This window comes from Triticum aestivum, chromosome 2B (assembly GCF_018294505.1).
Source record: "Triticum aestivum cultivar Chinese Spring chromosome 2B, IWGSC CS RefSeq v2.1, whole genome shotgun sequence".
NCBI lineage: Eukaryota > Viridiplantae > Streptophyta > Magnoliopsida > Poales > Poaceae > Triticum > Triticum aestivum.
The window spans coordinates 381,309,512-381,332,882 of record NC_057798.1 but is presented as its reverse complement, the minus strand read 5'-3'; the positions used below and the strand labels follow the sequence as shown (position 1 = coordinate 381,332,882).

The following is a 23,371-nucleotide window of genomic DNA, read 5'->3' as shown; positions in this document are numbered from 1 at the left end:
TCGAATTTGAGCCCATCAACTCCCACAACAAAAGGCGCCCAAAGTTGAAATTTTTCTTAAGATTTATCAAAAACTTCGTGATTGAGAAGTGCATTAACAACTTATCAATGATCTAGTTAGAGCACTTGTGTGTGCATCATGGTTACTAGTAGGAGCATATGTCCTCCGAATAAAATTGAATTTGAATTAATTTGAAAACATAATAATGAATTGTTTGCTTTGTAGTAATATTTATCTTTGACTTGTTTATAATAGAAAATAGATCTAGTAGTGGGAAAATAAAGTTTTGAAACGACCAGAACAGAAAGATTTGGAAGAAATATGAGCGCAGCTTGGTACAGCACAAATTGCTGCGGAGGGTTTGCAGAAAAATAGAGGGGGGGAGGGGGGGTGGTGACATTTGATGAAGCCCCCTGCAGTTGCCCTCATGGAGGGCAATACTGGCAACGAGTGTGCAGAAGAAACCTTCCACATTCTGCCTTTTTGTGGGCAATCCAATAAACACAATAACTTGACCAAATACAATTTCAGACGAAGCAAATTTTGGAACACAATAACTGGAGGAATCCCTTGTATTTCTGGATGCAACGGAAGTATTTTTATGGACGTGGGAATATAAAAACATAGGATTGGAATGTCATGCTCATCCAGTCCAACAAGATTTTGAATCACAGGAAAAAACAAAGGAGGTTTTGAGTGGATGCTACAAATCCTATGAGTAGTACAAAAAAATCTTTAGAAAAAATTCCGACAGGATTAAATCCTATGAATCAGACAACCAACATAGGGAAAAATCCTAAGATTTCTAATCATACAAAAATCCTTTGAATCAAAGGAGCCCTAAATTTGATTCCATGACACAGCACCGCACACTGAAGTAGATCACATGAGTAACAGCATAATTCACATAAAAGTATGAACTACTGAAACAGACACACATGCAAGCAAAGCAATTTATGATCTGAAGTTAATAGTGCGAAATAAGATCCCAATACAAGTGCAAGCACATCCAGCAACAAGGTACTGACACAACGAAACAGTCTATCCATGTCCCTAGCTTAACAACCAACAGTTAAACAAGCTTCAGCCTCTTTTACGTACATTGCGTTGGAAAACAGTCCGTCTCCTCCCATCAAAAGCAAGAGTGCTGCACCGACAAGGCTTTTCTCTCTTCCGAAGATGAATCTTCCACAGGTGGGACTGCAAGGACCAAACCTGCAGAGGAGATCGAAATTCAGTACAACATACATCGAATAATGATGTGCAAGGAGAAACCGCAATCAATATAAAGGTGAGCGTAATACAGACTCAAGCTGAATTACCTAGCTTACAACTGTGCTAACAATGTTTAGTAGCTACAGCAAGAACATCACATGAAAGAGTCTAAATGAAAAAATATAACCACATATTTCATTCAATTGTCAACAATGAACAATCCCTATTGGCTACAAACATCTCCATGCTTAAACACGTCCCTAAAGTTGATTAAGCATGTGATTTGACCCCATTCTCTGCCATATCCCTATAGGATGATCTAGGTTTCTCCATAAAAATACTTCAACACAAGATACACCAGGATTCACAAGGGAAAAACTAAACGTACAAAGACAAGTAAAACCAGAACAATGGGCACATGTGCCACACTCTATGACAGAATCATGAGGAAACATCAGTACTAACGTGGTCCATAGGGGTGAGCTCAACACAAATAGTACCTACAACTAAGGCATCATTATTGCCGTTAGACAGAACACGGGTATCTAATAAAAAGTTTATAGATTAATCATGGCTTGGGGTTATGACGAACTCGAGCACCATTTGGATGCATCCAAAAAGGCACACGCCAATAATCAAACATGCACAACACAGCACGTATTAAATGCTTATGCATACAAACACCTCCAGGAGTACATAATGATGTGCTTTTGTGATAACACAGAAGACTCTTAAAAAACACTACAAAAGAAGAGTTCTCTGGCATTTACATTATCTTGTATCTTCTATATTTGAAAAAAAAATACTGCCAAATAAGAAATCAAATTTCCAACTTTACTCCAAGTGTCATACTTATGACTCAAGACAACGATCTGATACTACTTGAACTCCCAAGTATAAGTGATCATAATAAAAGGCCAAAGGATTCCACGTTGCCTGCCGCCTGCTTCCTGCTTCATACAAACGCATCTAACAATTTTCCTCAATACCTATGTATACGAACATCCAACATGACATCATTCACCAGAATTTTGGGCGAATATTACTACACATATTAAACTTACATTACTCCCTCCGTTCCTAAATATAAGTCTTTTTAAAGATTCCAATATGGACTACATACGGAGCAAAATGAGTGAATCTACACTAAAATATGTCCATATACATCCGTATGTAGTTCATATTGAAATCTCTAAAAAGACTTGTATTTAGGAACGGAGGGAGTACTGAATTTTACTTCGTGGTGCAGCATTTTTTTATGTTACACAGCTCCCATAGACCGTCCATTTGACAAAGATTTGATGGATTTGATTGCACAAGTTAGCCTTTTGACTCATGGTATGTGAAAGGTAATTCATGACTACATAACATGTGAACCATAGATGCACTTCCATCTCATGATAGACTAGAGGAGGAAATGGAACTGATTTAGAATGAAGAGAACTTTTGTACATACATAGGTAGAACAAATCTCCACTCCTATAGAAGACCCGGATGGTGATGATGGTGTGTGTTCGCCATCCATCATTTCTGACCATCCGATCCACATTTAATGCATGCAAGGTAAGACATGGCAAAAAGACCCCCCCCCCTCCCAAATCTGCTCAATATTTGCAGAAAACCCCTTGGTCTCTCTGGACCAGCCCCATCCCTCCCCCAACTCATCCAAAAAGATAAGAGGAATAGACTTTGGGTGAAAACTAACATATTTTTAGTGATATATACCAAACCAGGGCAATTATTTTCAAGCTTGTGAACATGTATCTATTTTGGATCCGCTGCAGTGCAAGGACACTTTGCTAGTTTAAGTATTAAACTACATATGACTGCTGAGTGCAATATTCAGGAAATCATTAACTGGTAGCTGCTTGGTTGGCCAATCGGCAGATTAATCAGTTAACTGCTTACTCGTGACTCTCTGAGCAGCTATTAATCGGGCAGTAAACTGATTAATCAGCAGATTTTTTGAACAGTGGCTAGGTGTCTAGATCTGAGGAGAGCCATGAGTTATGGCATGTTCTAGGCTTCTAGCATGGAAAACAGAGAGCAAGGAACTTAGAAAGATACACTATTCAGTTATAGATACATAAGACGGGTCTCATCAGCTAAACATTGTGCATAACACTAGACCTAGGATCAGGTAAGCAAGCCACCACAACACTAATTTAAAAATATGATCAGGCTATAAACATCAGTGCAAATATTACAGATCATGATACGATTCTTCGAACTAAAAAGTATGAACAATATAACAGTGCATCATCACAACTAGCCAGAGTATTTAACAGCATTAGAATGCAAATCGAAGAATTCTAGTACTGATACTTACCACAAAGGTTTTTCTACTGCTGGGGATTCTGTCCAGGCTGCTGTGGACCAGGCGGTGGTGGCGGCATTCCATGCCTGGGTGGTTGTCCAAACTGCGGTGGTGGCATCGGCCTCATCCCTGGCGGTGGTGGCATGCCTGGCATCCCCGGCCTCCCTGGTGGAGGCCCCATCGGTTGCGGTCCCCTCATGAACTGCTGAGGCGGGCCCCCAGGATATGGCGCAGGCGGAGGACCCGGCGGGCGCTGAAACTGCATCTGCATCGGTGGCGGGCCACCAGGTCGCATGGGCGGCATACCCATCGGTGGCGGGCGGACGACCTGTGGGTACGCCACCGGCGGCGCTGAGAGGTTCGGCATTGGGGGACGCGAGATCTGGGGCTGCATCATGCCGGGGGCCGGACCACCCACGCCCCGAACAGGGCCGGAGAGGCCGGGCTGCGCCTGGAGCAGCGGGCCGGTGGCCACCCCACGGCCGGCAGCGCGACCGACGCCAGTGCCGGAAAGCGCGCCACCGCCAGCGGAGGCCTTGGCCCGGGACTCGTCGGGCGGGGGCGGGCCCTCGACGGTCATGGAGACGACCTCCTCGCCACGAAGAAGGAGCAGGCCGAGCGTCCTCCGCTCCTCGCGCTCGCCTGTGGTCTTGGAAGATTTTGAGGGCGGGAGCTTGCGGAACTCCTCGCAGTCGCCGAGAACGAGGTTCATGTGGCGATCGAAGGCCATGAACTTCCCCACGAGTTGGCGGCCGTCCTGGATCGTCACGCGCATCCGGTAGTTGACGAACTGGAGCATCTTCGACCCCTTGGGGTTCGACATGGCGGCTGGTGCGCCGGCGGCGGCGGCGACGCGCGGCTAGGTTAGGGTTTCGGCGGCCAGGGAGAAGCGGAGAGGAGAGATGGGTTTTCGTGGGGGTTTGAGTTTGTATGGGTTGGGTCCAAGGGAGCGAACGGGGTAGGATAGACGGTGTCGCAATAATAGTCGGTTCGCGCTGGACTCGGCACAGGCCTGGGCCTTCCTGATGGGCCTGGGCAGAGCTCAACCTTCCCAAAAACAACTTTCCCACGACTATATAAAACTAGCAGGCGGAGGCACGATTGTGTCCTTTTTCTTATATAGAAAGAAAGAAAGGACAATTTAATTTAGGTAAATACCGACAGGTACGAAAAAATAGTTCACCCATGGTTACAAACACTTATCCATATAACCTAAATGTTTCAGCCAAAGTTGTTCCTATCATGTAGCCAAGTTCAAATATCATCTGGTTCAACCAAAAGTTGTACAATGAAGCTTCCTTCGAACCGAACGAAAATTGTTCTAGTGTACATTTTAAAGATCTCATTTTACAGATAATATCTTATCCTACGACAGATGAAAATTTGTGTTAGTGAATGAGGCAAGATACAGAAGAAGAAAAAACACCAGAAAAATGAATTAGGAAATATAAAGGATTGACTTTTATAGAAAGGTCCACACTTTTAGGCTCGGTGTTGGCAGGCCTGTCAAAAAACCAACAATATCAATGTTTAATACATACAAATTTTAGTTCACAAAACAGCAACAAATGAACGAAAATACTCTAATAAAAAGATAGTACCTTTGGCATTACGGTGCATTGACGATTTCTTTATACATTATATTTTGATAATATTTGTTGCGTCCCATAATCCTAAGTTGTGAGAAATGGTACGCATGATTCTTACAATATAAATGATAGTGACCTGGATACTCTAAGGCACATAATTTTTGATTTGTTTATTCTATGGTGTCCTGCGGAAAAAGGTTCCTAAGTATCGCATCATAATTAATCTAACTTTATATAGAAGGTAGAACGAGCAAAAAATGCTACGCCTTGTACTACTCATAACGTTATATGTGTGGGGTGTAAGTGTGTGCCGTTCATGGGGGGGGGGGGGGGTATGTCAGCATCGGTGTTGTATAGTGTTCGCACTTGTGTTTGCATTTTCCTAGATTAATTTCAAGCTCTCCGAATAGCGTTAAATGCATAGGGTGTGCGTGCGTGCGCTCATTGAGGTGAGTGAACGATGAGGACATCAATACCATTGTTACACCCACAGCCCCTACTGCTACATATACTGGACCAATTACTAGAGTTCGCGCACGCCAATTAAATTATCAGGTACTTTCGTTTCTTGGTAATGATTCTAATGTTCATGAGAATATGATGCTGCCTAAATTGGATACATTTGTTTTGCTTACAAATGAAGGGCCTAGCTTGGAGAAGGATGAACATTGGAGCAAGAACAAGCATGGAGATGATGGCATGCGCAAAGGAAACAAGAACGGGGTTACAAGTGATGATTTCAGGACTTTGAAGCCACCATAATGGGTGCGTGAAGCCTTGGACGAAATATACAAGATGCCACTTCATAAATTTCGTCCCGAGGCTATTTTAGGTGTTGCGTCACCTTATTATTGGGCCAGACCCATGTATTTTCGAAATACATAAGTATAGGCTATTTTTAGAGTCTGTATGTGTGGGGAAACAAGAGATAGAGTTGATTTAAAATGCATGATGTTGGGGATATAACCCCGTGATATGACCCGCCCAGGAGGGGTCGGGTCATATTGTTGGTGACTTATGATTGAAGGCCTAAGAAGACAAGATAAGAAGACTGAAGGCGGCTTACAAGCAGGCATGTTGAAGGCCTACGACCCGGAGGCGACTCAAGACCCGAAAGTGTGAGCCTCCCAATGGTAGCTTGCCTAACAAGGCAAGATGACTTAGAGACAGGGTCGGTTATGTTGTGTGATCTGACCCGGACTCCTGTAAGCAGCCGTGCCTTGACCTATGTATATAAAGGCGAGACCCGGCGGCGGGTTAACTCAAGAAACAATCGATCGAGAGCTAGGTCAAGCGTATTCGCTCCCTTGTAATCGAAACTCAAGCAATACAACTAGAAGCAGGACGTAGTCTTTTACCTCATTGTGAGGGGCCGGACCTGGGTAAATCCTTTGTGTCCTTTGTCCCGTTCAACCCCTTTGAGCTGACCTACATTGCGATGGCTCCACACTTAAGTCCTTTCACAAGGGCATCTGCCATGACAAAACCACGACGGCGCCCACCGTGGGGCCAGAGCATGGTGGTTTCGAGTTCTTGAAGGGTAGCTTGTCAGGGATCAAAGGATACGTCTTGGGCCAGATGACCAAGAGTCGCCGCTGCAAGATCTACATCGACGACGCTGGCTGGGGCCCCGAGGCCGACTCAATCGAGTACGGGTAACGGGTCCCTTTGGCGGAATTCACGTCTTCTTCAGCATGATCGGCGGGTCAGAGCCTGAGTCAGACACCTGCACCAACATCGTCGAGATGGCTCAGCACGCACAACCCGCCAAGATTCAACCCCGCTGGAAGCATGCCTTTGTTGGCTTTGTTCATGGGGCGGATCTTGAGGAAGGATCTACATACGGTGGAAAGACGAACATCTATTCAGGTGATGAGTCCTCAACTGGAGAGACCGAGTCAATCTATCAGCTTCAGGATGGTGGGCTTGGGGGCTATTCCGATGGTGATAGTATTTCGGATCCCTATGAGGCGCTGAGCAGGGCTGCTATTTTCATGCATGGCTGGCACACAACCAATGTTGAACTCCTCAACTACCGCGGCCATGACATCCAGCTCAACTGCCGCTGCGACAACCAGGGCAAGCGGCTCTACGCAGCCCCGACTCAAGTTTTATCTGAGCTCTTGGATGCCTTGGCGACTCTGTTAGCTGCAGAGGTAACTCCGATGAATCGAGTACAGCACAACGCAGAGGTGGCGAAGTTGCGGGATGAGGTGGCAAAGGCCCAAGAGGATCTTCATGCAGAGAATGTCAGGATGGCCACGGAGCGAGCCGCGTTGGAGGCCGAAACACATCGGATAAGGGCAGAAGCTTTTCGTTTAAATCTGGATCAGAATGCGTCAAACATTGTTCTTCGAAGGAGGCACCAGAGCCGCCTACATTCAATTTGAGGGGCGGAATCTTTTTAATACACCCGGAGCAGGACCGAGTAACCCACCCGGTGTGACCAGGGCTGTTGAGGCGCCTGTGACCGGAGGGATGGCTCAGCCTCGTGTGCTAGACCCGCCTCATATGGATTTGACCCCGCCTCAACGGGTACAAACACCTTCTGGTCATTACTCCAACCCAGTGGATAATATGATTGTCGCAGCTTCATGGTTGGCAGCTATTCCAATCAAGGGCGAGTCTCCAGCTGTGATAGAGACCCGGAACACCGTGGAGCTTCTCTAGATGGTTGTGGCTCAGCAGGCAGCTTACTCGTACAGCCATGAGCGGATTCACTCAACACCGCGCCAAAGTCAAAGTTACAGTCGGCACATTGAGTCGTCGGCGGTTTCCAGCAGCGAACGGTGTCGTAACCCGCCTCGCAATGATGACCCACCCCGTGGGCATAACCCGCCCCGTGATGTTAATAATGCTTATGCCCTTGTGGATTAGGCTAGAGCCCGTCGTGAAGCGGAATTGGCAACTCAATTAAACCCTTCGCATCCGTGGAGGCTGTGATGACTTCCAAAACCGTTGGTGTACCGTGCCTAGTGTCGGCTCTACGCAATGAGCGTCTGCCTAAGGATTTCAAGGGCCCCCGTAAGGTGCCTAATTACACACCTGATCTTCTACCCGAAGCTTGGATTGAGAGCTATAAGCTAGCTATGGAGATGTTGGATGTTAACGATGCCATATGTGCCAAATACTTCACCATGATGCTGGATGGGCCAGCTCGAACCTGGTTGAAGGGGCTACCCGCCAATTCCATCAATTCACGGGCTGAGTCGAAGGCGCACTTTATTCAGAATTTTAAAGACACATGTAAGCAGCTTCTGTCGATTATTGATCTGGACGCTTGTGTGCAGCGAGAGGATGAGTCGGTCCACCATTGGGTTTGTCGGGTTTCAGCTATTATCCACTCATTGGATAACATTATAGCCGGCTCTGCTATTCTGATTTTAGAGAAGAATTGCCACTTCACACCTCTCAAGCAGAAGTTGGGGCGGCTTAAGCGTCACCGCAATGACATGGGAGAGCTCATGGCGGCTCTCATCAAGTATGCTGACTCAGAAAACACTAAGGACCCTGGGTCTGATGAGGAAAAATCCAACAAGGGGAAGAAGAGCGGCAATGATAAGGGTCAGCAGCAGAATGTGACAGGACATAGTGGTCATAATCAGGGCAACGGTGGTAAGCGCAAACAAACCGATGGCGGGTCAGATTTTGTGGCTAACACCAATGCTCAGCATAAAAATCAGCGTCATAAGGGTAAGCCACAGTTTGGAGGACCAAAATTTAACCTAGAGGCCATGCTTAATGACCCTTGCCCAAAGCATAGTCTGCCCGGTCAACCATCGACTCATGCTTGGAAGGATTGTTTCATCATGAAAGAGTACAAAAATTCTAGCTTCAGTCAGAATCATGGTGGTAATAATGGCCCGCTCGGCGGGTCGAGATCCGGCTCACAAGGGCCTGACTTTGGCGGTGGCGGCTCGAATTCTGGATATCAAGGACAAAGTAACTAGGGTGGTTATAACCAACAGTCCGGTCAGGGTAACCAGCAGCATCAGTCAGGATACCAAAGCAATCCAAAGCAGCTTAACGGTGGCCAATATCATGTCTTTACTACAAGTCTTTGCAAGCGAGATCAGAAGATTCATAAACGTCCGGTCAATGCGATTGAGCCGGTGGTACCTCAATACTTGCGGTGGTCAGAGCAGCCAATTATATGGAGTCATGAGGATCACCCGCCTCGGGTTGAAAATCCAGGTCAACTAGCATTGGTGGTAGCCCCTCAAGTCAGAGGTTATAAAATCATTAAAGTGCTCATGGATGGAGACAGCAACAGCAATATCCGTTATTATGATACCTTTCGCCGGATGAATTTGACTGATAAGGAGCTTAAGCCGTCCTATATAGTCTTCCATGGCGTGGTCCCTGGTAAGTCGGCATATCCAGTTGGTAAAATCACTTGGAAGTGGCTTTTGGTGATGATTATGACTACATGGCAGAGACATTATGGTTTGAGGTGGTTAAGATAAAGAGCCCTTATCATGCCTTGTTTGGGTGGCCAGCTTACGCCAAATTTATGGCACGACCCTGTTATGTTTACTTGTAGCTTAAGATGCTAGGACATAAGGCTACGATTACAGTCCATGGTAATCAAAAAATTGCTTTGGAGTGTGAAGAAGGAGATGTTGCATATGCTGAGTTGGCTTGTGCTATGAGGAGCTCAAGTTTTATAAAGATAATGTTGACCCAGCTGATATGACCCCTTTGAAGAAGCCGACTACTGAGCAAGACCCTTGGTTGAAATTTAAGTCGGCTGATGATACCAAGCAGGTGGACTTTGTCCCTCGCGATTCATCTCAACAGTTCACCATCAGTGCTAACATGGATTCGAAATAGGAAAGCGCGTTCATCGATTTCATCCGTGAGAATTGGGACATCTTTACATGGAAGCCTTTAGACATGCCAAGTGTACCAAGAGAACTCGAAGAGCACACTCTCAATATTGATCCTAAATTTAAGCCGGTGAAGCAGTTCCTTCGCTGTTTCAATGAAGAGCGACGTAAAGCCATTGGGGAAGAGGTAGCACGGCTGTTGGCGGCCGGGTTCATCGTTGAAGTTTTTCACCCTGAGTGGTTGGCAAACATGGTGCTGGTACTTAATAAAAATGGCACTTAGCGTATGTGTGTGGATTACATGGACCTTAACAAAGCATGTCCAGCTGATCCTTTTGCTCTTCCCCGTATTGATCAGATCATAGATGCAACAGCGGGTTGTGGGCGTTTATGCTTCCTGGATGCTTATTCTGGTTATCCTCAGATTAAGATGGCAGTCAAAGACCAAGAGAAGATAGCTTTTATTACACCTTTTGGGGCTTTCTGCTATGTATCTATGCCTTGGAGTACTTGGATTGCGCCATGCCTTCAACTCTGTCCAACTACAAGTCCATCCACGACAACCATTTCCATGGTGATGGGGATCACGATCCGAGGTCGGATCTTTCCCAGAGGGGGGGGGGGGAGATGATGTGGAGCATCCCACATTCATCCCCATGTACACTCTGACTACTCTCCAAGCCCCAAGAGGACATATGACGAGACCTCGAACATGTGCCATTGGACATAAGGTGAACTCTCTCCTTGTTAAACTTCCCTTGGACCCACATGAGACATGGCTACTACCTCAAATGAAGACACTTTGTGTGGTTAGGTACCAAGGAACCAACAAGGAGAAGGAATGGTGCAAGATGGACACCAAGAGCATTGATAGGGATTTTCCCAGCGCAGAGATAGAGGTACTACCAGTCAACTACCGCCCAACTACCGGTCGACCAGTACAACCGCCCAACTACCGGTCAACTACCGGTCAAGCTTCTGTGATCGACCGGTGCAAGGCCGGTACAACACCGAAACAACCGCTATATCCGCTAAAACCGGTACTACCGGCCCATGACCGGTACTACCGCCCTGCCTGCGCGCAGTTGAAGGGGTTTCACCCCATGTATCCCCCAACTTACCCCTTGGACTATATATACTTGTCCCTTATCTCTGAATTAGGGTTAGCATTGTGATAACTCATTTGAGATAGAGCTTTGCTCATCCATACGGATCTCCTCCTCGTGAGAGACCGCGGCCTCTTCGAAGAAGATCCACCTGGATTCAAGACCCCTTTACAGGAATATCCCTCGTGGATTCAAGACCTCCTCTCGGAGATGAAATACCGCCACTTGTATCATCCTTTGTTGGATTTGGACCGTGTATCTCTTTGTGTTTCTTGGATCTAGCACATGTGTGACTTTATTCTTGTTAGTTGAGTGTTCTCTCGTGTTTTCCCCTTGTTCTCCTCCTCATGTTCTTCGTGTTCTTGGTAGGATTCCCCTCCAAACGTGAAAGATCGGCCTCTAGGGTTCTACCCTACATCAGCTAAGGGGCATAGAAATAAAAAACCCCACTTCTAAAACATTTCTGATATTGGGAGTATATTAGCCCTATGATCAATGTGTCATGTGTGCATATCTAAATTTTCAATTGGCTACTAGTGATGGATGTAATTGTATATTTAGGAGGATGATGGTTGGGGGGGGGAGGAAGAGGAAGTTGGCCGACTATGACCCATACGAGGGGGAGTTTAGTGATAATTCTGAATATGAGGTAAGCATATCCCTTGTTCATTTAGTTCCTTTGACATGGTGTATATGAATCTAATGCAATTCATTCATGTGTGCAGTATGATTCTGGAGATGATGTGTACAAGGGCAACATCGCGTCCTTCACAACCAAGGAGGTGGAGAAGATCAAGGCCAAGGGAGTTGGTCCCTTCTACAACCGCAAGTTCAAGAAGTGGCACTGCCCCTACTGCACCACCAAGCCAAAGACAAGGGATGGCCGCTTTGATCACCTTCTGTCTCAAGGATGTGGAGATTTGCGGGGAGGACTACATGATCAGAGGGAAGCATGCCGCCCTCGCGAAGGCCCTGACTCCGGCATGATGTGATCGATGATGTGATGTTGTGTTAGTTTTAGTTTGGTTTGTTGAACTGTTGGGTTACTTTTGGTTTGCTGAAGTAAATGTCATTGGTTATGGTTGTTGAACTAAATTTGGTTGTGCTAGTAATCTGGTTATGCTATCTATATTTGTTTGTCCTTAAATTTGCATGTGGTATATTTGTCTGTTCTGAATCTATGGTTAGTTATGTTTAGATGTTGTGAACTATGATCTTAGGTGCTGCAATGATCACACATGTTGTGTAGGAAATCAAATGCATGCTCCAAATGAGATCATGTAAACCTTGGCAAACCTGGACAGTACAAATTCAAGAAAATTCAAAAACAAGTAAAACCTTGGCAAACTATCTATGTTTGTGTAGGAGATCATGTGTGCAAAATTTGAAGTGATTTAGAGGAGGTCAAATAAATTTGAATTTGAAAAAGTATGCTCCAAATGAGCTCCCAGGCTAGGGTAAGCATCCCATTTGTAATCAAGTTCTTTTGAACCTACTCTAAATGAGCCAAATGTTTTTTTATTAACACATATTCACTTTCCATAGTGTAGATTCGAAGTCTCACTGTTTTTTGAATTAATCTTCATATTTTTACATTTTCTTTTGAAAACATATGCTTTAATATAAAAACTATTAAAAACACGTTTGAAATATGAAAATGGAAAACTAACTTCAGATCCTTCTTATTCACTTTAAAATAAAGCTTTAGTGATTTTTTTTTTTAATTTATCAAAAACAGAAGGTAACACCACCTCCTCTCCTTGAACTCTATGAAATCATGTACATGATAGCTCATATGTGTGAAGGTTTTCTCATGAAAATGACCATATACCAAGTTTATGATTTTTGGTTGGTAACATGTCACATAAGACAACATTGTGCGCAGGTTTTATATATTTTTTGATTTTTTTACAATTAATGTTGTTCATTTGACCTCGATCGTGCCAGCTAGGGTTTTTTCATGAAAATGACCATAGACCAAGTTTAGTATTTTTCCTCGTTAGTTTGTCTTATAAAACGATGAACAGCGAAGGTTTCATTGCCATCGAAACCCCGTTGACCAGCTCAAAATCCCTCTAAACCCCACGGGGTTTCGCCTAACCCTAGCTCCCAACGCCAGCCGTACGATCATACCCTCGCGCCAAGCGACAAACCTCAGATCTGGCCTTCTAGAAAGAACTAGGTGGGCTGGCTGTGTGCAGGCTCCGCGTCGTTGGATCACAAGGACGGCTCCGCATCGTTGGATCGTGGGGCGATCCGTGAGAGGCGATCCTATTGGTTGTGCTCAACTGCTCGCCCACCACTGACTCCGTGAAAAAAAACATTGTTATTGGGCCCAAAAGGAAACCAAGCTCTGGTTGGGCCGTCGAATTGCGTCGTTTTTTTGCATCGTTTGCTTTGTTTTTTTTGAACATGCTGGCTCTGTATTTTTGCATCGTTTGCTCTGCTTTTTGTGAATGTGTTGGCTCTGTATTTTTGCATCATTTGAAATCAATTGACATTGTGTAGCAAATGACCAATTTTTAAGGGCCAAATTTATTTTTATCATGCAAAATGGCCACAAACTATTCAAAAATTGACTCTTTTTGTTTATATAATATATATGACCATGGATTCCCACACGTGCAATTAGCTTCTTTTTCTTCTGCCTCTGCCAAATGGCCATGCGTGCAATTTATTTTTATCATGCAAAATGGCCACAAACTATTCACACGGCCAAATAACACGTAGCACTACGGCTATTTAAGCCACCCTCTGCCTCTTCCATCCCTCATCCATCTCCCTTCTTGCTCTTCGACCCCTTCTCCACCTTCTGCACATCCCTCAGCCATGCAGTACACCGAACCAACCTACCCCTTCCCACCCACCGTGCCGGAGAGGCTCTACCCTACCGGCGTGTACATTGATCGCACACTACGTGTGTGGGCGATATTGTGACGCCCGGATAATCAAGCTACAGTAATCCCACGTTAATGTTGCCACATCACCACGGTTACTGTTGTTAATCCCGCGTTAGTTCAAAACCGATTCAAATTCAAATCCAAAAGCAAGCGAACAATAAAAGTTTTCAAATATTAAAACTAAAATGTTCGGAGTGAACCAAATATTGTATAGGTAATTATGGTGGAGAAGCCACATCTTTATAAAATGTTTAAATACTATAAGATGAATAAAACAACAGCAAAACAATTATTTTAAAAACCTTTTGTGATTAATTAAATGTCAAACTAATTTATTTGAGGACTAGACTTCTTGTGACTATGGACTAAGTTGAAATACTAATTTAGATACTAATTTTACTAAAAGTACAATAATAGAAAACAAAACAAAACAGAAAATGTAAAGTAAATAAAAGGTAAAAACAAAACAAAATAGAAGAAAAGGGAACCCCCCCCCCACTAGGCCAGTCAGCCCAGCTGCTAGCCAGGCCGGCCCAAACCGGCCCAGGCCGCCCCCTCACTCCACCATAACCCCACCCTGGTCAAACCCTAGCCCACCGCACTACCCCACTTCTCCCCGATCCCCTTCTCCTCCCCATCTGGATCGGGCAACTGCCCCGCCATCGCCCCACATCGCACGCTCCCCCCCCCCCCGATCTGGCGAGATCGGGGCAAGGACCCGACGCCACCGGGATCAAACCCGTCTTCGCCGTACCGCCCCGACGCCACTCACCAACATCGTCCGCGCCACCCCTTCGCCACCACGCTGGCGCTCGCCTCCTCGACCCCTTCCCGCCGACACCTCCCCGCCCCTCTGCCGATTCCGTCTGGAATGGGGGGAGGCCGACCTAACGCCGTCGCCGCGTTGCCTCCCCGACACCGTTCCATCTGCATCGCCACCCGCCACCGCCGCGGCCACCTCATCGACTCCACCTCGCCGGACTGCCTCCTCCACGTTGCCGTCGTCTCCACCTCCTTCCCGCGCCCCGTTGCCCCGGACCCTACGACCCCCTGTGAGCCGCCACCCCCTCCTTCCTCTCCCTGCTCGCTGTACGGCGCCGCCCCCGGCCGCGTCGGCTGCGCCCGCGCCCCGCGCGTGGCCATGCTCGTGCTGCTCCCCGCCTCCCCACACTGCCGCGCCCAGGCGCGCCCTCGACCCCAGCCTCCCGCAGCTCTCTCCAGCACAGACCCCATTCGCGCGACCGCGCCCTCGCGCCGTCCAGCCGCGCCCTGCTCCCTCCCTCGGCGCGTCGTGCGCTCGTCGCCGACGCTCCTCTGTCAGCGTCCGTGCGTTGCCAAGCCATGGCTGCTTGTGCCACTGCCGGCGGGCCCTACCCTGTTTTATTAGTAACAATCATGTTTAGTGCAATCACTAACTAGCCACTGACCCGTGAGGTCCGTTTCACTAATTAGTCCAACTAGACAACTAAAATAACCTTTTAAATAATGTGTCCATGACATGTAGGTCCCAGCTGTAAATAACCCTTCATTTAAAATGTGACACTGACTTGTGGCCCTCGTGTCCTAATCAACCTAAACAAAATAAACCTAAGTAACTCTAGTCTATGATATGTGGCCCCACATGTCTGTTGGACCAGTCAACTAGGACTGTTGACTGTGGACTCAACAGCCAGCAGGTCCCACCTGTCATAAACGTGCACACACTGCTGGGTACACTTCGTGTACCCATAGCAGTTCCTGTATTTAATAATTTCGAATTAATAAAAAATTCAGAATATTATTAAAACTTTGAAAAATCATATATAATAAATCGTAGCTCGGATGAAAATACTTTATACATGAAAGTTGCTCAGAACGACGAGACGAATCCGGATACGCAGTCCATTCGTCTGCCACACACCCCTAACCTATCGAACCTGCAACTTTCCCCCTTCGGCTCCTCTGCCCGAAAACACGAAACACCGGGAATACTTTCCCGGGGGTTTTCCCCCCTTCACCGGTATCACCTACTACCGCGTTAGGGCACACCGAACACCGCGTATTGCCTTGATATATTTTGTGGTGCTTTGTTTGCTCTGTATTCATTATTTCTTCCCCCTCTTCTCTCCGGTAGACTACGAGACCGACGCTGCTGTTGACCAGTTCGACTACGGAGTTGACGACTCCTCTCTCTTGCCAGAGCAACCAGGCAAGCCCCCCCCCCCCCTTGATCACCAGATATCGCCTATTCTCCTCTATACTGCTTGCATTAGAGTAGTGTAGCATGTTACTGCTTTCGTTAATCCTATTCGGATGCATAGCCTGACATTGTCGCTACATCTGTTGATACCTTACCTGCAATCCTAAATGCTTAGTATAGGATGCTAGTTTATCATCATTGGCCCTACATTCTTGTCAGTCTGCCTTGCTATACTATCGGGCCGTGATCACTTGGGAGGTGATCACGGGTATATACTATACATACATACATACTATACAGATGGTGACTAAAGTCGGGTCAGCTCATTGAGTACCCGCAAGTGATTCTGACGAGGGGGCTGAAAGGACAGGTGGCTCCATCCCGGTAGAGGTGGGCCTGGGTTCCCGACGGCCCTCGACTGTTACTTTGTGGCGGAGCGACAGGGCAGGTTGAGACCACCTAGGAGACAGGTGGGCCTGGCCCTGTTCGGCGTTCGCGGATACTTAACACGCTTAACGAGATCTTGGTATTTGATCTGAGTCGGCTACGAGCCTATACGCACTAACCATCTACGTGGGAGTAGTTATGGGTATCCCGACGTCGTGGTATCAGCCGAAGCACTTCAGACGTCAGCGACGGAGCGGCGCGCGCCGGATTGGACTGGAACGCCTGCTAGGCTAGGTCTGCTTCCGGCCGCCCATGCAACGTGCAGGTGTGCTCAGGGCGATGGGCCCAGACCCCTGCGCGCTTAGGTTTAGACCGGCGTGCTGGCCTCTCTGTTGTGCCTAGGTGGGGCTGCGACGTGTTGATCTTTCGCGGCCGGGCATGACCCAGGAAAGTGTGTCCGGCCAAATGGGATCAAGCGTGTTGGGTTATGTGGTGCACCCCTGCAGGGAAGTTAATCTATTCGAATAGCCGTGATCTTCGGTAACAGGACGACTTGGAGTTGTACCTTGACCTTATGACAACTAGAACCGGATACTTAATAAAACACACCCTTCCAAGTTCCACAGACAACCCGGTGATCGCTTTTCTACAGGGCGACGAGGAGAGGATCACCGGGTAGGATTATGCTATGCGATGCGACTGGAGATGCGCTTGGAGATGCTACTTGGATATGCTACTTGGAGATGCTACTTGGAGGACTTCAATCTACTCTCTTCTACATGCTGCAAGACGGAGGCTGCCAGAAGCGTAGTCTTCGACAGGATTAGCTATCCCCCTCTTATTCTGGCATTCTGCGGTTCAGTCCACTGATATGGCCTCCTTACACATATACCCATGCATATGTAGTGTAGTTCCTTGCTTGCGAGTACTTTGGATGAGTACTCACGGTTGCTTTCTCCCCCCTTTTTTCCCCCTTTCCTTTCTTTCTGGTTGTCGCAACCAGATGCTGGAGTCCAGGAGCCAGACGCCACCGTCGACGACGACTACTACACTGGAGGTGCCTACTACTACGTGCAGGCCGCTGACGACGACCAGGAGTAGTTTAGGAGGATCCCAGGCAGGAGGCCTGCGCCTCTTTCGATCTGTATCCCAGTTTGTGCTAGCCTTCTTAAGGCAAACTTGTTTAACTTATGTCTGTACTCAGATATTGTTGCTTCCGCTGACTCGTCTATGATCGAGCACTTGTATTCGAGCCCTCGAGGCCCCTGGCTTGTATTATGATGCTTGTATGACTTATTTTATTTGTAGAGTTGTGTTGTGATATCTTCCCGTGAGTCCCTGATCTTGATCGTACACATTTGCGTGTATGATTAGTGTACGATTGAATCGGGGGCGTCACAAGTTGGTATCAGAGCCGACTGCCTGTAGGAATCCCCCTTTCCAACTCCTTGGCCGAAGTCGAGTCTAGTCAATTGCAAAACTTTTACTAACATGGCTGTGCGGCCCATGGGCCCACGTCGCCATCGGGAGGTATTAGGATCTTTTACTCCTCGTCTATACTCTGGGACTCTGATCTCTCCTCTATTCGGGTTAAATGAAGTTTACTAAGTCTAACGTTAGGATCTCGTTATCACTTTCACCCGGAGAGCCCCTTATTACTAATGATCGTCTGCTGCACTAGAAGACCGTGAAGATACTCTCCACTGTTAACCCGAGAACTTGTGTTCATCGCGTTTGCAATTCACCTTCCACCGCAAACCCTTATGGATAACTACTTGCATTTGTTATTCTTACATTCATCCCCAGTGGTCTTGTTATTACAAGATACCCTGAAAAACTCGTCGTTGTTTCAATAATCCCTTGAGCTTACTGCCTTGCTGTTCTTTGTCACTTGAATACCCCTATGGATAATTCTCGCACTTGTCGAGTATCCGCTTATCCCCAGTTGTTCATGTGATTCACAAAAGTCTTCAAAATAATATTCGATCTTCCGAAAATCCTCTAGAGCCTTTGGCTCTTGAAATTCTTGCTTGCTTGCATTATGGTTAATCCCATAAGTCTCGTAGTCTTAATGACATTCCTTGTCATTATCATTTTGAGTCTGTTGACTCAATATGTTTGCGAATACCCGCAAACATCATTGATCCTTATAAATTACCTTTCCGGCTGAGCTGCCTTTCTTTTAACTGGAATTGGTTCTCGACCAATCCAATTGTCGTTGATTGTACCCTAAGGCTATTCAACTTATCCATCCCTAATCAGAGCATTGCTTCTGATCCCTTGATTTGGAAATCATAATTCCTTTGCATTTGACAATTGAGTTAGTCAGTTGTTTCTATAATTTGATCTCCTTGCACTCTTCTTCCTCTAGTTGAGTACCGATGCTCACGTCAGATCCCTTGTGGACCATCAGGCCCATTGTTGGATTTTATCCGTCAGCATCCTTCATATTCAATAACCTTGTGAGCCTTCCCTTGGATACATAATGCCCTTGGTAATTGTATCATCTACTTTCTCAACCTTGCTCTACTTTCGAGCTTGTGTTATTTACTCTTGAAACTCGTGGTATATGTTTCTAAGAAGCCCCTATGGGTTGAACATATGCCTTCTCTAAACCGTGTGAACCCGAAAGTTTTCACGAGTCATACTCTTCTGGTGCTTCACCAGATAAAATTTCAACACTGCAACATCATCGAACGTGAGAAGTGAATGAAAGGTTATGCATTGGAGAAGTGGGAGTCGACCTTGAACTTTGTGTTCATGCCCATGGACGCGATGTATATCCTATCATGGAAGCTTCTTGTAATAATAACTATTTCCTTGATAGCTAACATATGGTATCTGTGAATTGATCCCTTGCAACCGTGGTTCCGACCATGATTGTTCTTCTTGATTCCATTTCTCGGACAAGTTAAAACAATTGTCTTCTATGGATCAATACACCAGTCCGACCTTTACTTTGATCTTGTGTTGAGTATTACCCCCCTGGTATCTCGAGATTATCATGGTACTGCATAACTTCTTATGAGTTCTTCATCAAGTGCTACCTTACCAATGATTCCAATTTTTCACGGGCTCTGAGTTATTAAACACTCAAAGACACCGATAACTGAACCGATTCCGCTCTACGATTCAACAACTCTTCAGTAAGCTTCTATAAGTATGAGTTTGTACCCGATCACGCCATTCCTAGCCTGTTTGGCTACATCATTGTCGTGATGATTCTAACTGTGCTACCTGGTCCTTATTCTCGGAGCACCAATTTGCGACGATAGCTAAGCTTACGTCGATCTTCCTCGTCATATCATTTCGCCTTGAACAACAAGCTAGATTTCAAGTTTGTGTCGTACCTGTGGTTCCAATAACCTCTAGCTTCATCATTCTTTTGACTTGATGTCATCACCGATCGATTACATCTTCATGAACTCTCGCGACAAATGTGTCGTGGATATCATCAACATTCTGAGCTCTTCCAAGAGATCTATTGAAATCATGATGAGAAATACCATCCTTGCCCTCGATGATTGGTGTTATGAGCGACAACATTATTGCTTTCCCTCCAACACAAAACATGTTCCTGTATTGTGTTGTACCTTGAGTTCCTTGCTATCCAACTTATGTTATATTCTACCGCGGAGTATTACCATCTTTGATGTTAAGAATGTTGTGAGGATTGCTCCACCTCTTAAGAATTCTTGCTATAATGATACTTCTCACCATCACCATTCTTTCTTGGTCCTCGTGTTGATTCCAACCGGGGTACCCACAAGTGAACGGTGTTGTTTGGATTATGCACTTCTAGCAACCCTATTGCTTTGAAGTTAATGATCGATAGTTCATTCTAAGTCCTTCGCTAATTGAATCACCATTCTGACATTGGTCGTGCAACCCAATCCACATTTCGGGCGCACCTTTCAACCTATGTTTAATTGTGTACGTTTTCCTCGAGCATACTTCCTTATATCATTTGATCTGACAAATGTCATCTTCTTGTGCACATTATCGTGGAAATCCATCCGTTTGGAATTCTCGATGAATTGTCGCTGAGCCCATCAGCCACCTTCTCATTCCCTCCTTGGTTTAATGATGAACTATTGCTTCAGAAACCCGCTCCCATAGTTCATTCCCCGAGAATCTTACAATGTCATCTCGTCAATTTGCGTTGCACCTTTTCTTCTCAGGTATCCTAAGTCTGAGGTATCCTGACACCAATCGGATCTGAATCTCGGTCAGATATGATGGTTGGGACACCTTTCCAAGAGTTATGATGTTGATCCTTTGATGACCCGCTAACATGATGTCATGCCTAGCACCCCCCCCCCGGCTGGAGGACCTATCATTATAGATTCCTTTTCAGCAAGGTTATCCATTCGTCCATGAGGAAATTGTAAGACTTATTCTACAAGTTATTCCTGATGGATCCTTCGTGTTTCCAAAGTTTGATCTTCACCTGAAGACCATGTCAATGCTATCTCGAAGCATGTCAATGGTACTCTGATTTTCAACAGGAACATTTGAAGCACGATGCTAAATTTTATTTATCACTTATCCTAACACCGTTGTATGGGTAATATCATGAGATTCCTTCCCCCTTACCTAAATGGTTTTCTACTTTATATCCTGTCATGGATATCATGCTCTGCTTGTCATTGGGAAGGATATACCCCTGAAATATGTGTTTAAACACATTTTCCTTTCCATTGTTCTGTTTAATCTGATGATCATATTTTCCTTCCATTGTTGGTTTAACCTTTCTTGTGATCTATATGATCTGAGAAGTAATATTTTCCTGCTTATGTAAACACCTCGTTGTACAATTATGTCAGTAAGACCCTGTTACTTTTGTTGATGACATTCCGGTAACCATCGATGGACGAGAACTTTGCCTACTGGTCCTCCTCGTTCAACGAGCAGGAAGATGGTTCTCTTTGTCCCTCGCCCTTGGTACCGACATTGTTGCCAACATAACTGACATGCTACTCTCTGACATGCCTTGCTATCGTGATCGTACAAGATGTCAGCCCCCCTTTCTACTTTTAACCCACATGATGGGCCCATAACCCACAGGTCCCAGGAACGAAACCTGACTCTCCTGTACACCCCCTGTTCCCAAAGTTATTCCTCACGCGTGGCCTCGTGTGTAATTCATGAGCCACCTTCCGATGAGATCATCAATCTGGTATCTGACGCAATACTTATTCCCATTGCTCTGAATCCCTTTCACACTTTGTTTCAAACATCGAAAGATTGCCTATCCGATTGAAACTTCTCATGGTACCTTCTTACTTTGCTCTCGATAACTTCTTAAGTTTCAATACGAGAGATACTTATGCTTCTCCCCTTGAGTTAATCGTCCGATGATCAATTATGTTAGAATCCGTCCTTATAGAGTTTTTCCCCTCTTATCTTTTCGTAAGTCCGGTGATGATCCTGAAGGAAGGACGGCAACTTCATCATGATGCATTGATGCAGAGAAATGAAGACATCACCAAAAGGGATCAACTACTTCGAGAACAGCAACCAAGACCGAGGAGATCCGTTAGAATACTGTAACCAGAACTTCCCCCCTTACTACCCTCCTTAAATCTCGGGACGAGATTTCTTGTAGTGGAGGAGAATTGTGACGCCCGGATAATCAGGCTACAGTAATCCCACGTTAATGTTGCCACATCACCACGGTTACTGTTGTTAATCCCGCGTTAGTTCAAAACCGATTCAAATTCAAATCCAAAAGCAAGCGAACAATAAAAGTTTTCAAATATTAAAACTAAAATGTTCGGAGTGAACCAAATATTGTATAGGTAATTATGGTGGAGAAGCCACATCTTTATAAAATGTTTAAATACTATAAGATGAATAAAACAACAGCAAAACAATTATTTTAAAAACCTTTTGTGATTAATTAAATGTCAAACTAATTTATTTGAGGACTAGACTTCTTGTGACTATGGACTAAGTTGAAATACTAATTTAGATACTATTTTACTAAAAGTACAATAATAGAAAACAAAACAAAACAGAAAATGTAAAGTAAATAAAAGGTAAAAACAAAACAAAATAGAAGAAAAGGGAACCCCCCCCCCCCCACTAGGCCAGTCAGCCCAGCTGCTAGCCAGGCCGGCCCAAACCGGCCCAGGCCGCCCCCTCACTCCACCATAACCCCACCCTGGTCAAACCCTAGCCCACCGCACTACCCCACTTCTCCCGATCCCCTTCTCCTCCCCATCTGGATCGGGCAACTGCCCCGCCATCGCCCCACATCGCACGCTCCCCCCCCCCGATCTGGCGAGATCGGGGCAAGGACCCGACGCCACCGGGATCAAACCCGTCTTCGCCGTACCGCCCCGACGCCACTCACCAACATCGTCCGCGCCACCCCTTCGCCACCACGCTGGCGCTCGCCTCCTCGACCCCTTCCCGCCGACACCTCCCCGCCCCTCTGCCGATTCCGTCTGGAATGGGGGAGGCCGACCTAACGCCGTCGCCGCGTTGCCTCCCCGACACCGTTCCATCTGCATCGCCACCCGCCACCGCCGCGGCCACCTCATCGACTCCACCTCGCCGGACTGCCTCCTCCACGTTGCCGTCGTCTCCACCTCCTTCCCGCGCCCCGTTGCCCCGGACCCTACGACCCCCTGTGAGCCGCCACCCCCTCCTTCCTCTCCCTGCTCGCTGTACGGCGCCGCCCCCGGCCGCGTCGGCTGCGCCCGCGCCCCGCGCGTGGCCATGCTCGTGCTGCTCCCCGCCTCCCCACACTGGCCGCGCCCCAGGCGCGCCCTCGACCCCAGCCTCCCGCAGCTCTCTCCAGCACAGACCCCATTCGCGCGACCGCGCCCTCGCGCCGTCCAG

General features: G+C 46.4%; 1 protein-coding gene across 1 annotated transcript; it reads right to left on the bottom strand.

Moving 5' to 3' along the window:
• Positions 1-939: 939 nt before the first annotated feature.
• On the bottom strand, positions 940-4,505 carry LOC123045027 (small nuclear ribonucleoprotein-associated protein B'). Its single transcript, XM_044467933.1, has 2 exons — positions 3,545-4,505; positions 940-1,215 (listed from the first exon to the last, which is right to left on the bottom strand). Exon 1 carries the CDS (start codon positions 4,353-4,355, stop codon positions 3,558-3,560), a length of 798 nt encoding a protein of 265 aa, XP_044323868.1. The 5' UTR covers positions 4,356-4,505; the 3' UTR covers positions 940-1,215; positions 3,545-3,557.
• Positions 4,506-23,371: the final 18,866 nt, after the last annotated feature.

Excerpts from the sequence above, each read along its gene's own strand:
- LOC123045027 (XM_044467933.1), bottom strand. The coding sequence starts at position 4,355 with ATGTCGAACCCCAAGGGGTCGAAGATGCTCCAGTTCGTCAACTACCGG.